The 13,687-nt window shown below is 28.2% G+C and overlaps 1 protein-coding gene across 1 annotated transcript; it reads left to right on the top strand.

The window, feature by feature from the left end:
• Positions 1-9,414: 9,414 nt before the first annotated feature.
• Positions 9,415-10,824, top strand: LOC129298956 (transcription factor MYB44-like). Its single transcript, XM_054937395.1, has one exon. The coding sequence runs from the start codon at positions 9,576-9,578 to the stop codon at positions 10,371-10,373; it is 798 nt and encodes a 265-aa protein (XP_054793370.1). The 5' UTR covers positions 9,415-9,575; the 3' UTR covers positions 10,374-10,824.
• The last annotated feature ends 2,863 nt before the right edge of the window (positions 10,825-13,687 follow it).

Genomic DNA, 13,687 nt, shown 5'->3' on the forward strand with positions numbered 1-13,687 from the left:
CTTTTAGTGAACCCTTTTTGGGAGCCATAATAAGGAGTGCAATTTGACTGAAGAGCTTTGTAATGTTTGCCCCATCATGTGCACGTACGACTATTAAGATGTAAAATACTAAGTGCGACATTGTGAATTGTCATCCATTAGTGGAGCATCGTGGTCGACTTTCTCAACGGCTGGGGGACCAAACCTCAGCAAGTTGTTATAAGCTACTCCCTAAAAAAATGTAAAGCATTTTTAATCTTTTAAAATATAATTATTATTATTTTTAAAAGTATCCCTATTGATAATGACTTGATGTTTATTATAGGATTGTAACAGGAATAAATATAAAAAAATAAGGTTAATTTAAAAGTAGATAATTATTTTATTTGAGGGTGAGATTCAATTAAAAATGATTTATATTTTTTAACGGAGGGAGCAGATGTTAAAAATTGCAACTCATTGAACTATTTGAACCTTTAGTTCATAGTTTAATGGTTGGATTAAAATGAAATTACTCATAACTAAATTAATATTTTTTAAATATATGCTAACTTTTTTAAATAAGAAAAAATATAAAAAAATTAATTTCAAATAAAAATAAAAATAATTAAAAATGTAAACTTAGTAAAGATAAAAAGTAAAAGGGTTTTTTTTTTTTTGTTTTTTTCCTTTGAACTATATTCATATGAGCATTGAATATCTTAAACTCCTTATTATAACAATATTGCTTTTAAAGTAATTAAGTTATAGCAACATTGTCCTTTGTTAACTCAAATTTAATCGCGATCTCACGTGGGTGAAAGCCAAAATACCTTTCCAAAGTTTCCAAAAGCAACACTATGAGAGTGATACTAGATGAAGATGATAGCATTCTACACTATGGTAAACACTTCTCTAAGTGAGATGACCACTTGAAAATGATGGCAAGTATTGGAGATTACCATTCAAGGTGACGATCTGAGATTTGAGAAGTGTTTGCACAGTATATAATGCTATTTGCAAATACACGACCAGATCTCTTGTATATATACTCTCATGTTCACTCTTTTCTCACATCTCACTCTCATTTGATCTTCTTAGCACTTATTTGACCACCTCATTCTTAATGGCATCATCTTCTATTCCAACTATTCGAGTTTGCTTTTAAGTTTAACTTCAGATAATGATATGATATTTTTTTCATCCCTCTAGTTCATAATTGAGTGGAATATTTATACTTCTGCAATATTTTTTATTCAATATTTTCTTTAATTTTTAGATTTATTTGATTGTTTGCAGTATATTACAAATGATTTCATGGATAGTTTATCTAAACCGCAAGAAAATATTTTTTTTTAAAGTCAAGAATCAAAGATGGACTACACATATAAAGCAATAACTTGATTGTTTTTATAAGTTTGACAATTGTTAGGATGAGTTCTTTTTTTTTGTCACAACTATACATATACTTTTTAAATGTACTTGACCGTTTTAAATTGTTGGTTCCTAACATTTGATTTCAATTGGATGGTTTAGATCTCATCATGCACGCATCCTTGAGATAAGTAGGGAAACCAATTTCAAAGTTTCCATAATGCACACATCACATAGCTTTTAAAGATGCATGTAGCTAATTTGTTTTTAAATAGTTAAAAAATATATTTTGAAACATTGGGTGAAAATATACCAAGTCAGCAAAACTTTGGCTAAACAAGCTTAGCCTATTTGTATAAATAAGCCTAATTATAAGTTTAAGTGTGGGCAAGGGTGGGAATAGGCCAAGCTTCTAACAGGGGGCCTACAACTTAGCCTACTTTAAGCCCAATTTAACCTATTTATTAAATAGGCTCATGTTAGGTTCATGTTTTTAATCAAGCCTACTTAATTAAATAGATCAGGCTTATTTTTTTAAGGCTTAACCTATAAATTCAACAGGCTGGCCCATTTGCACACACATGTATATATATATTAGAGTATTTGTTATGTAATCCGTTGTTTGTTGATGGTTCAAATGTTATAGATGCTAGTGATATACCTTTATGCTATGCTATGCATCTTTTACAAAGATGATTTGACTGCAAACAATGGCAAAATGGTTAAAAAGTTAATAGATAACAAGAGGTGGGTTCCACCGGAATGTCGTATTTGTATTGATGTTCTATTTGCTGCATGTGAGGAGACTATGCTAAGATTGATGGCTACACGAGGGATTGCCTTGTGGTTGAATATCGGAGGGCCAAATTCCATATTGCTTCATGTCTCTCAAGAGGTTTGCATGAGCTTCTAGAGATGTTCTTCCTCTCTTGGTTCAAGGGAGTGTTTTAAAGCAGCAAGTGTAAAAGCAGCATTGACATCAAAAGAGTTGGGCTCTATTGTAGAGCAAATCTTAATTAGGATTATCATCTCCTATAGCAGGTTATCTTAGAGCATCAGATTCTAGCTTTTATGATGTTAAGCTGCAGGATGTCCTTATGAACTTTTCTTTGATTATATTGGTTACTCCTCTTGCTATTGTTTTTTATTTGTTTGATTCTGGTTTGTATGGTTTAATGGATATTACTTGTGGCCTGTTGTTGTGGATCCTTTAGTACTGCTATGGGTGTTTTTGGCTTAGTCCTATGGTGATCTTGGTTGACTTGAAAGTTGATTTTGACTTTCAATGTTTTGTTTTCTTTCTTGCTTTAAGAGAGGTTGTTGGAGCTGCTATTGTCTTAGCAGCCTTGGCATACAAGGGTGTGGGCTCTATACTTGAGCAAGTCTTTGTGTTACCACCCCTTTCAACCTTTCTCGTGGTTTTGCATGATATGACTCATGGGATTGACTATTGCATCTTAGCGTGCTTTTGATTTGCAAGGAGATGGCTTTTACTTTTTATTTCTATTGATTTCCTTTTATTTTGTTGTCTTAAATTTTGTTAAGGGTGGGTGGTAGTTGTTTGTTGGGTATTTGTCCTGTTGTGTGTAATATAAAGTGTTTTTTCTGACCAATACACACGCTGTACATATCAAGAGATCACGAAATCATAAAAGAATAATGTCAGTAACTTATATGAATTCTTATATATAAAACTGTTTGCCATTACCTTTGCAACTGAATATAGGGAATGCGGGAACTTCAATTGATGGTTTCATGTAAATTTACCAGTAATAGTCAAACATGCATGAGTTGTGATCCGGAAAGACGTAGGATGTATTAGTAGGGGTAATTTAGTCTCTTTAAATTTATATTTCAGTATTTGATCCTTCTAAATAATTACAATTTTTAAGATCCTTCCCATTAAATATCATTTCATATAGGTCCTTTGCTATAATTTTCCCTAAATACTAATAGTTTAATTGAATCTTTCCTCATAAATAATTAGGAATGGTTTATTTTGCCAGCGGACAGAAATGGTTTACTCTCAAGTGTTGACTATATAAATTATTAGTAAGTGGTAATAGTGTGTAGTAATTACTTCGCTGTTTAAAAAAAATAGTTGAAATTTTAATCTCATAAAAAAATATACTACCTCCATCATAATTTACAAGACATTTTGAGAGAGATTTGGCATATCAAAATAGAAGACGTTTTGATACAAATAAAGTTTCATTAATTACTTTTTCTAATATTACTCTTCCCATTGCATTTTCTTTCTCTTTAATATTCTTTCATAGATTAATTATTTAAATGAAGAATATTTAAAAATTTATATTTTTGTTTTAAAAAAATAAAATTATAAAGTGTATTTAATGAACTTCATTTATATGTGTAATTTTGTCTAAAAGTATTTTATAAATTGAGATAAGATGTACATTTTTTTCAATTATATCCTCATTAAATACCATTTATAAGTGCATTGATAACAATAATTGAGGTTCCCATGTATCATTTTTATAAAATAATAATACATGAAGCTAGAATATAATTGAAGAAGTAATTATAAAAATTATTCAATGTCATATATTCTAGACTAAGTAAGACTTTTAAAAAATGCTTTGTATTATAATATGGATGAAGTATACTGCTATAATATTATCCTAAACCAATCATTTGTGGTAATAAATACAAAAAGGAAAATAGTGTATAGGTCATGTGGAATAAATTTATTTATAAATAAATCTTACAAAATTTAAAAACCACAACCAAGTCCCTTAAAATCTGAATGTAATTTAGAATTGGGATACAAAGATAATATTATCCTCACTTATAATGCATGATTAATTTAATTATTAGATATATAAAGTTATAATTGTAACAAATTGAAGTGATAATTATAAAGTATCAATAAAGTAGTTATAAACAAATGGTGTTAAATTTTGTCAGTAATACATGATCAATTTAACTATTAGACATGTGAAATTACAATTTTAAAATATTAAAGTAATAGTTACAAATTACTAATGAGGTGATTGTAAACAATTAGTATTAAATTTTATTAGTAACACATTATTAATTTAACTATTAGATATATAAAGTTATAATTATAAAATGTTGAAATGGTAGTTGTAAATTACATAATTATATACAGTTAATATTAAAATTGTAGTATATGGTCAATTTAACTATTACATACGTGAAGTTATAGCGGTGAAAAGTTGAAATAATAGTTATAAATTAATGATAAAATAGTTATAAATTACTTTATCAATGTAATGTATTTTTAATGTGGGCATTATTATATTTGCACCTAATTTTAAATTATACTCAAGTCCCAATAAATTTGATTATGGTTTTGGAATTTTAAGAGATTTTCTTTGTAAATAAATCTACCCTATGAAATCTATATGTAATTTTTCCATCACAAAATTGTTAGATAAATATAATAATTCCTTAATAGTAGCTTAGTTAATGGGCTAGTTACAAGGTTGGTTTGGTTTGAAATTAATTGGTAGGATCCTTTAAGGGTTTTTTTTTTTTTGGTTTTTTTTGAGGGGGGGGTCCAACGAGATAACCTTCATTTTGAGGGCCGGGAGGTCCATCAAGGCATTCTTACGAAATGCGTTAGTTATTAATTTGTTAATTAGTTAGCAGTTGCAGGGTAAGTTAGGTAAATTAGTTAATTCATCCTTGTCGTTGAGCTATTTAGATTAGTAGATTAGGCTGTTTAAGAGTTTTATTTTTGATTTGTTTTGAGTTGACAGGTTAAATTAGTTCGCCTTGTAGGCATTTGGGTATATTAATTTTATCATTATTAGCTTTCTTCGGTTGCATTGTCATGTCAAAATTCCTGAATAATTCACTTTTTTCTTGAATTGATTAACACTCAACTCAAACAACTATATCATTCACTCGAATAATTCAATAGTTAGAAACTAATTGATAAGATTGGATCGAAGCAACAGAGAGTCACAAGGTGTGGAAGCTTCGAGCACGTTTTTACGAGATCAAGAAGTAATGAATGCGACAACTTGGAGGAGGATGGCTCGTATTATGCTCCAGATATTAAATTTGCTGATGAAACATCCTCGACGGTTCTTAATCACGTGCTAATTCTGTTATCGTATACTATAGGCAATGACCAACAATTGGAAATACCCAACATGTGTTTCTCAAAGAAAGACCTTGTCGTTTACCTGTTTGTTTGGGTCCCACCCACACTATGGCGAGAATCCAACACAGGCCTCACATGGCTGTCAAAGTGATGTCAGTTTTATTTCTTTGATAATCATAAATTATCACTTATGCCTGAACATACTTGGCTTTTCTCGATCGTTAAACGTCTTACTGGCAGACGCTGAGTTAATCTGTGTGGGTGAGAATGTGGCTATGACTGTTGAAGTATGAGATCTCCACTATAATTTAAATCGGTGTGAATATAAATAGACACACTTAAAAAAACTTTTTTTTAATCGAGGAAAAATGACAATCAAGTATGAACTATTTAAGTTGAATTTTAACAGCAAAAATTAATTTATACTATTAGAAGTTATGATGCACGGATACTAATAGGTGTATTAGATACGATAAGTATCCAATATTTTGATAATTTTATTTTTAAAAATATAGAATATGATATATTTTTAATAGGTATATATATTTGGAAAAAAATAAAAAACATTAAAAATAAACTTTTAATTTAGAAAAATATTCAAAATAGCATACATATATAGTCTTATAAAAAACAAAAATTAAAACATAATTATTATTTGTATTTTTATTCTATTTATACCTACTTACCTATCATCTAATCCCTGCTAATAATTACCTACTTGGGATTTAAATGCCAAAAGATTATATTCATACATTTTTATAATTAAAAAGTATAATTTTTATCTTTTTATTGCATCTAAAACTTATTTTTTAATGAAAATATAATCTTTAATTTTAAAAGCAAGTCACACAAATATATTAAGAATAAAAAATATTAATATCACAATATTTAACAAACTATAATTTTTAAAAAATAGTTTTTAAGTATCGACTTTAAGAGGTACTAACTCATAATATAAAAGTATCGAAAATAAAAATTTTTAAAAATTTAAAAAATAGTATTCTAATATTTTAAGGATATGAATTGAAAAAATATTGATGAGCATTAATATTAGATACAATATCAATATAGATATGTGAGGTAGTTTAGAGTATTGATGTTTCATAGATTAAAAGTTGTCAAATCGAGATAATTCAATTCAACAGCTTACAATTACTCTTTTGTAATAAAATTGACTCAATTTTGGCTAAAAGAAGGATGGCAAAAAATATTCTTTAAGTTTGAACTCCTGTACACAATTTATTATGGTTATTAATTAAAGAATGACAAGATAAAAAAGTTACAATTTTTAAAATAATTTTAATGATATAATTACAATTTTTAATAAGTGTGAAGTTGGTTGAATTTATTTTATATTAAGGATCAGACAGAGAACAGTAAATTAAAATTTAAGCCAGTTTACAAAAACAAAGGGGAAAGGAGTTAGTTTTTTAGAACCATCCTTGAGTGGTATTTGATTAACAAAGTGAAAATAAGAAAGAAAGAAAATGAAAGTGAAGAAATTGGATGTAAGAGAAAAATTAATTGGTGTGATTTTCTCTTGTTATGCCTGGCGAAAGAGAACAAGAAAAAAGAAAAATTATTAATTTTATATAATAATAATATTATTATTATTTATAAAAAATTTAAATACAATAACAATTATAATTTTAACATGTTATTTACATAATTTTGATTTAATTATTACTAATGAAATACAAATATGTTTTCGATGAAGACAAATGGAATAAAAATATAAATAAAAATTATTTTATCTAATTTTAATTTTTTAACAAAATTATTAAATAAACAATAATATAAAAATTTTATATGACAGCCAATTACAAGGATGAAAATGGAGGGGCGGAACGAAAAACGTTCATGTATGAATTGAGAAATAGAAATTTTTTTTTTGAAATCTTCTTATTTTTTAAAGCAAACATATTATATTCATCTCGATTTTCTATCTCAGAAAAATGTGATTTTCTTTTCACTTTCCTTTTTCATTTTTTTCCATTTATTTTTTTTCCCTGCTAAGTATAGCATTAAAGTCCAGAAAATTACCATGCTCTAATCTAAACGTGAACCGAACCGCACGAATTTTCTGAGAACTTGTTTTTTTTTTTTTAAGTGGAAAAGGAATTTCATTAATCATCAAGATGTACAGCAACAAAAGGCGAATTACATCAAAATGCCATAAATCTGAGAACTTTTTTTTTTTTGGGAGGGTTAGTTTTGGCAGTTCAAAATTGTGCGGTTCCATTGCGTTTAAACTTAATTAAAAATCTGGGCCCAAAAAAAAAATTAATTAACAGTAAAAAATTTATACTCCCTTTCCTTCGACCTATAAGACATTTTAATTAAATTTTATTTTTTTAATAAAGTAATTATTTATATTCAAATTAATAATATTTTTTATATTTTTTATTTAATAAATTTTTTATTTTAAAATAAATATATAAATAATTTATATACTAAAAATATTAAAAAAAGATAAAAATTATACTTCAGAAAAATGTTTTATATTTTTAAATATAAAAAATATATAAAAAAAAGATGAAATTAATTAGTGCAGACTGAAGATCAGTGGGGTAGATGACCGGCTCGCGTGGGTGGGAGTAGCCCGTTACAACCTCGTCACTCGTCAAGTCGTCTCCGGCCTTCAGTCTCCAGCTGTATTGTCAGTTTTATTCCCTATCTCTTTCTTTCCCCACCTCATCACTTTCGTGCTTCCCAAAAATTCCATTAATACCTATCTATCTCATGTATAAAATATTTTTAATTAAATCACACAAATTAATAAAATTTAATTATTTAATTTAAAATTTCATAATATTTTAGTTTTTATTCATAAAAATATCTTTTAAAAAAATAAATTGATAAAAATATTTATTATTAATTTTAATTTAATAAAAATATAATAGTTGATTCATTAAAAATATGTTAATAATTTTTTATATTTAAAAATAAAAAATTAAAAAATTTATATATAAAAACAGAAGAAATATCTTTCAATAAACTCCAACAACTAAAGAAAAAAAAAATTAATGATGCAACAAATTTTTTAGTTGGCAAAATAGAAGAAGAAGAAGAAAACTACAACAAATTCATTAAAAAAGTTAAGTAATAAATATTTATTGATAAAATTGTATCAAATATAAATTTAGATTTATATTTAAAATTTAAATACATTCTTTATAATCAATTTTTTAATTTATAATCCTCCTATTTGAAAAAAAAACATTTTTTAATTAATCTTGATTATAAATATAAGTAACTGAGAACATGAAAAAACATTTCATCTTACCCTTTCTATTTGTTAACTTAAATATTTATATAAATGTATATTTTATTTATCATAGAGTGTATTGATAATTAAGATTAAGATCTAAGGGATAAAAAAAAATGATACTATATATTTTTATGAGAATAAGAACTTTATAAGTATGTAAATTTTTTTTAAAAAAACTGCTAATATTTTGAATAAAAGAGAGTTTTTATTTAAATTAATATTTATATTTATTTTTAAAATTTTCGCTAAAATCTAATTGTCATCGATTTTTTTTTTAAAAAAAAAACTTAACTGTATGCACCCAAACTAAAATTCAAATTCTTTACGTAATGCTCTCCAGCCTGGCCCCATTGCAGCTGAGCTTATCCCCAACAGTCAGACGTCAAAATACCCTTCAAAGTTAAAATATCTCGACGTCTCTCTCCAAAACACTGATTTTCGCGATTTTTTCAAATATTCACGAACGATCCACCAAATCCCTTAACTTCCAAGTCCTAACTAACTCTTCCGCTGCGTTTCATTTCGCCGAGTATTTCGTTGGATTCTCAGAAACCTTCGTTGCCCGCGTGGCCAAAACTGGTCGTTATCCAGCTGTAAACTATACTTCACCGGTAACCCACTATCCCCGGTTCACATATCGTTTCTTACCTGTTTCAGCTAACTGGCTGGGTCAGTTATTGACTTACCCTCTTCTTATAAACCCCCCCTCATTCATTCCTCTTCTAACTCTTCGCATTCAGATTTCAGAGGCTTCTCCCTCTGAACCGGTTCTCTCTCCAATCTCTCTTATTTTTCTAATTTAATTTTCTATTTTCTTGGACATTGGAGATTCTGGTGTATTTTAGGTTTTGCATAGGGTTGATCGACGACGAGTACATGACAATGGAGGCGTTGCAGGGAGAGGTGGATCGAGTCAAGGGTCCCTGGAGCCCTGAGGAGGACGAGTTGTTGAGGCAGCACGTGCGACGGCACGGCGCTCGAAATTGGTCGGCCATAAGCAAGGCGATCGCCGGACGATCTGGAAAGTCATGCCGGCTACGGTGGTGCAATCAGCTCTCACCGGATGTAGAGCGTGGCGCCTTCACTCCGGAGGAGGACGAGATCATCATCAAGGCACACGCCCAGTTCGGCAACAAATGGGCCGCCATAGCCAAGCTCCTCAACGGCCGTACGGATAACTCTGTCAAAAATCACTGGAACTCCACCTTAAAGCGCAAGTACTCATCACTGGTTCGTGACGTCGAAGATCCATCGCTCCAACTACCAACGAAGAAGCAGGCTACCGAAGATCGATCGCTGACGATTCCTTCCGTATTAGCGGGTCATTGTTACAGCCCGGGCAGCCAAACTGGATCTGATGTTAGTGACTCCGGTCATCAGGCAGTCTCTAATTCTCCGACTGTGATTCGGCCTGAATCGAGACCGCCGGACGCGAACCTGAACAACGATCTCTCAACAGAACTCACTCTGTCTCTTCCTGGAGCCAAGTCGAAGGAGTTAGGGAGGCTTAAAGATTCTAGCTCTATTACAGAGCATGAGGAAGCATTATCAACGTCGATATTATTATCAACGGAGAAGAAGCAGGGTGGAATCACGACTTTTGGGCCAGAGTTGCTGGCAGTGATGAAGGAGATGATAAGGGATGAGGTGAGAAATTACATGGCGGCGTTGTGAAGTGGTGCTGGATTTTAAAAAAATATTACCGTCAGACGAGTTTTGATTGATAATGGAAGACATGGGACCTGAAGGCTGAAAAGGCAGAATGATTTTTCTTCCTGTCCCCAGATGAACATTAATTTTGAGACTGTATATACGGAATTGATAGAATTGGAACTCAAAAATTCGAAGTCATCGTTCATATCTTTTGACAAAGAGAAATCCATAGGAGCGGGAGCAGATAGAGCTAGGTATTCTTTGAGATTGATTACATTCTTGTGAATAAACCGGCTCCTTTACTATACTTATCTATTCTTATTATGGTCACATAATTAATATTTTTAATTAAATTAATTTTTTTTCATACATGGGTCTCCTTCCATGGTTTTAGTTAGAATTTTATATTATATATAAATTTTAGTATGTTTTAAGGCTGGATCAAAAGGAAAGGATTTTATGGTGGGTTGTTTGTCGTGGTGATTTTTTTTTAAAAAGATATTTATTAAGTTATCCCGTACAAATAGCTTCTAAAAGAAGTGAAAAAGAATATTGAAAAAAAAAAATTGACTGAAAGAATAGAAAACTTTATCGATACTAGCTCAGCTAAAGTTGATATCAATGATTAAGGGTGGCTTTGGTTTTCATTTTACCAAAGTGTATTTACCAAACCAAAAATTCATTTATGTTTTGAATTATTTTCACAAGTCAAAGGTCGGCAAATTTATGTCATAATTAGCTCTAACTCATATTTCAAAATTTAAAAACCACTACAGAATTTCAAACAAACTTTCAAAACACACTTCTTGGGATCTTAAATGAATTTTAAGATTAGCAAAATATCAAAACAATACTATTACTCACAAATGGAATGAAAAAAAAAATGACTTTTTGGAAGTGGAAAGCCCTTTCCAAATATATCCTAAGAAATTTATAGAAAAACAGTTGATCTTTTTGTTGCCTTTTCTTTTTAGATTTCATTGAATGTTTTAGGCTTTATTTTTTACTCTCTTTATGCTTTTTATAAGACACTTTTTTTAATAAAATTGTGAATAATAATTAAATCAATTGAATACCATCTAAAATTTTAATTTTTTTAAATATAAATTTTTAAAAATATTCTTCATTTAATATGAAAGATAGAAGAAGATATCTAAAAATTAAAAAATGAGAAGTAATTTTATAACATGTTTATTAATAAATCATTATCCTTTTCTTTAAATATTTTATATCGTTTATGATCAAATTACCAAGAAAATGTCTTATAAAATATGGGAAAGGAAGTAGGGAGAATTTTAGTTAAAAATCACAGTAAAGACTTAATTTCATGCACATCCTTTTTTTTTTGAAATTTTAATTTAGTTCTGGAGAAAAAAATCAAAAGGATTTTAATTATAAAAAGATCAAAATACCCTTCACTTATTATGCAGAATTATTACTTGTTAATTTTTTTTACATCATTTGTTAATTTATAAATATAAGTTACAAATTATATGAATTGACATGTCAATAATTGTATAAAACTTGATATCAATTGTTCAATCATAAAAAGCAATATTAGTTATTAAATTCTTAACTTTACTTGTTAATTTTCTAACATTAGTTGTAAATTACTAACAGGTCTTGTAATTTATAATTGATGTTAGCAAATTAACAAGTAAAGTTAGTAAATTAACAATTAATATTACTGAATGTCTAATAAATGGATATAATTTATAAGTGATATTGATAAATTAATAAGTATATTGAAAAAATTAATAATTAATAATTTTGTATAATAAATAAAGATTATTTTGATATTTTCATCATTAAAATTTTTTTAATTTTTTTCGTCTATATTAAATTAAAATTTCAAAAAAAATTTGGACCGATCTAAATTTAAGTCCCTGTAATAATTCTTAACTGAAATTCTGCCATGGAAGTATCACCCAACACTCTTACAGTATTTGGTTGAAACTTGTTTTATGCGGTGGGTTTAACATCCTTTCCTTTTGTTGTTTTCAATGTAAATGTAGTTTCAGTGCTCAGAAAAATAAAAAGAAAAGTAAACCAGTACAAACTCACCCACAAGAAAGGGATGGGGGAGCGTGACAGGTGCCTCGAAAGTTTAAAATCAATATATATATATATATATATGTATGTATATATATAGTTGCTGAGTAATAATTTAACAACTTCAATGATTTCAAATTTATATATGATGTTGATTTTGATGGCCGAAAGCGTATTTACTTCGATCAAGTGAATATAATAAGAATTTTTTTCCTCATTTATTGATTTAAATCTTTTCGTAGGATTAATTGATGGGTTAATGAGTGAAATAAAATTTAAATTCTTACTTGAAAAGCTCCCTAAATTTCAAACTCTTAAAATATATAAAATAAATTTTAAATTTTTAAATTTGTAACAAATTAAATTCTACAGTTATCTTTTTTTAACCCCATTATTGTTCACCATGGGGCTCAATTAATTAGTACTATAAATCCTAGATTGTTACAAGAGTAGCATCCTAGACTATAAACTTTAAATTTTGAACAAATTATCCCCATCATTTATATATAAAGCATTAAATATTATGTAGATCAAATTAACTTCAATGTAGTTCGTCACGATGAATGCATTGTTGACTGCGGTGAATAACTCATAATTTTATGAAATTATTTTTTGCTTTTTTTGTAATGTTTTTCAAATAATTGATATCATATGCTTCCGTATGTTATATAATTCTAATTTAATTTTATTTTAAATAATATTTATTTATTTAATGCTGCAAGCTTGGGATTTCATTGAAAAAAATTTAAATATCAAAGAATTTTAATTAGCTAGTTACTTTGAGATTTAAATTCGTTGACAAAATCGTCGACTTTCGCATCAATTGTCTGTAAAATCCTATGATACTTAAACTTATTTTTAAATGAGATTCTAAATTTTTAATATTAAATAAATAAATATTATGTAAAATGGAACTAAATTAGAGTTATAGAATATACCGAAATATGAGATACCAATCATTTTGGAAAATATTTTCAAAAAAGGGCAAAAAAAGTCATTTTACAAAATTATGAGTTGATCGTTACGACCAATGATACATTCAACGCGGCGAACCACACTGAAGCTAATTTGATCTAGATAATAGTCAACGTTCTATACATAAAACAATTGAATAATTTGCTCAAAATTTTAAATTTCAAGGTTCAAGACACTACTGGCATAACAATTTAAAGTCTGTAGTGTTAATTAACTAGGACCCACTATGAATAATAATGGCATTAAAAAAATAACAGTAAGATTTAATTTGCTACGAATTTAAAAATTTAAACTTTATTTTATATATT

The sequence above is a fragment of the Prosopis cineraria genome, unplaced genomic scaffold, assembly GCF_029017545.1.
Source record: "Prosopis cineraria cultivar Desert tree isolate PC_DT_omini unplaced genomic scaffold, ASM2901754v1 PC977, whole genome shotgun sequence".
In the NCBI taxonomy this organism is placed as follows: Eukaryota; Viridiplantae; Streptophyta; class Magnoliopsida; order Fabales; family Fabaceae; genus Prosopis; species Prosopis cineraria.

What these genes read in the sequence shown, in the direction of transcription:
- LOC129298956 (XM_054937395.1), top strand. Translation starts at nt 9,576, where the DNA reads ATGACAATGGAGGCGTTGCAGGGAGAGGTGGATCGAGTCAAGGGTCCC.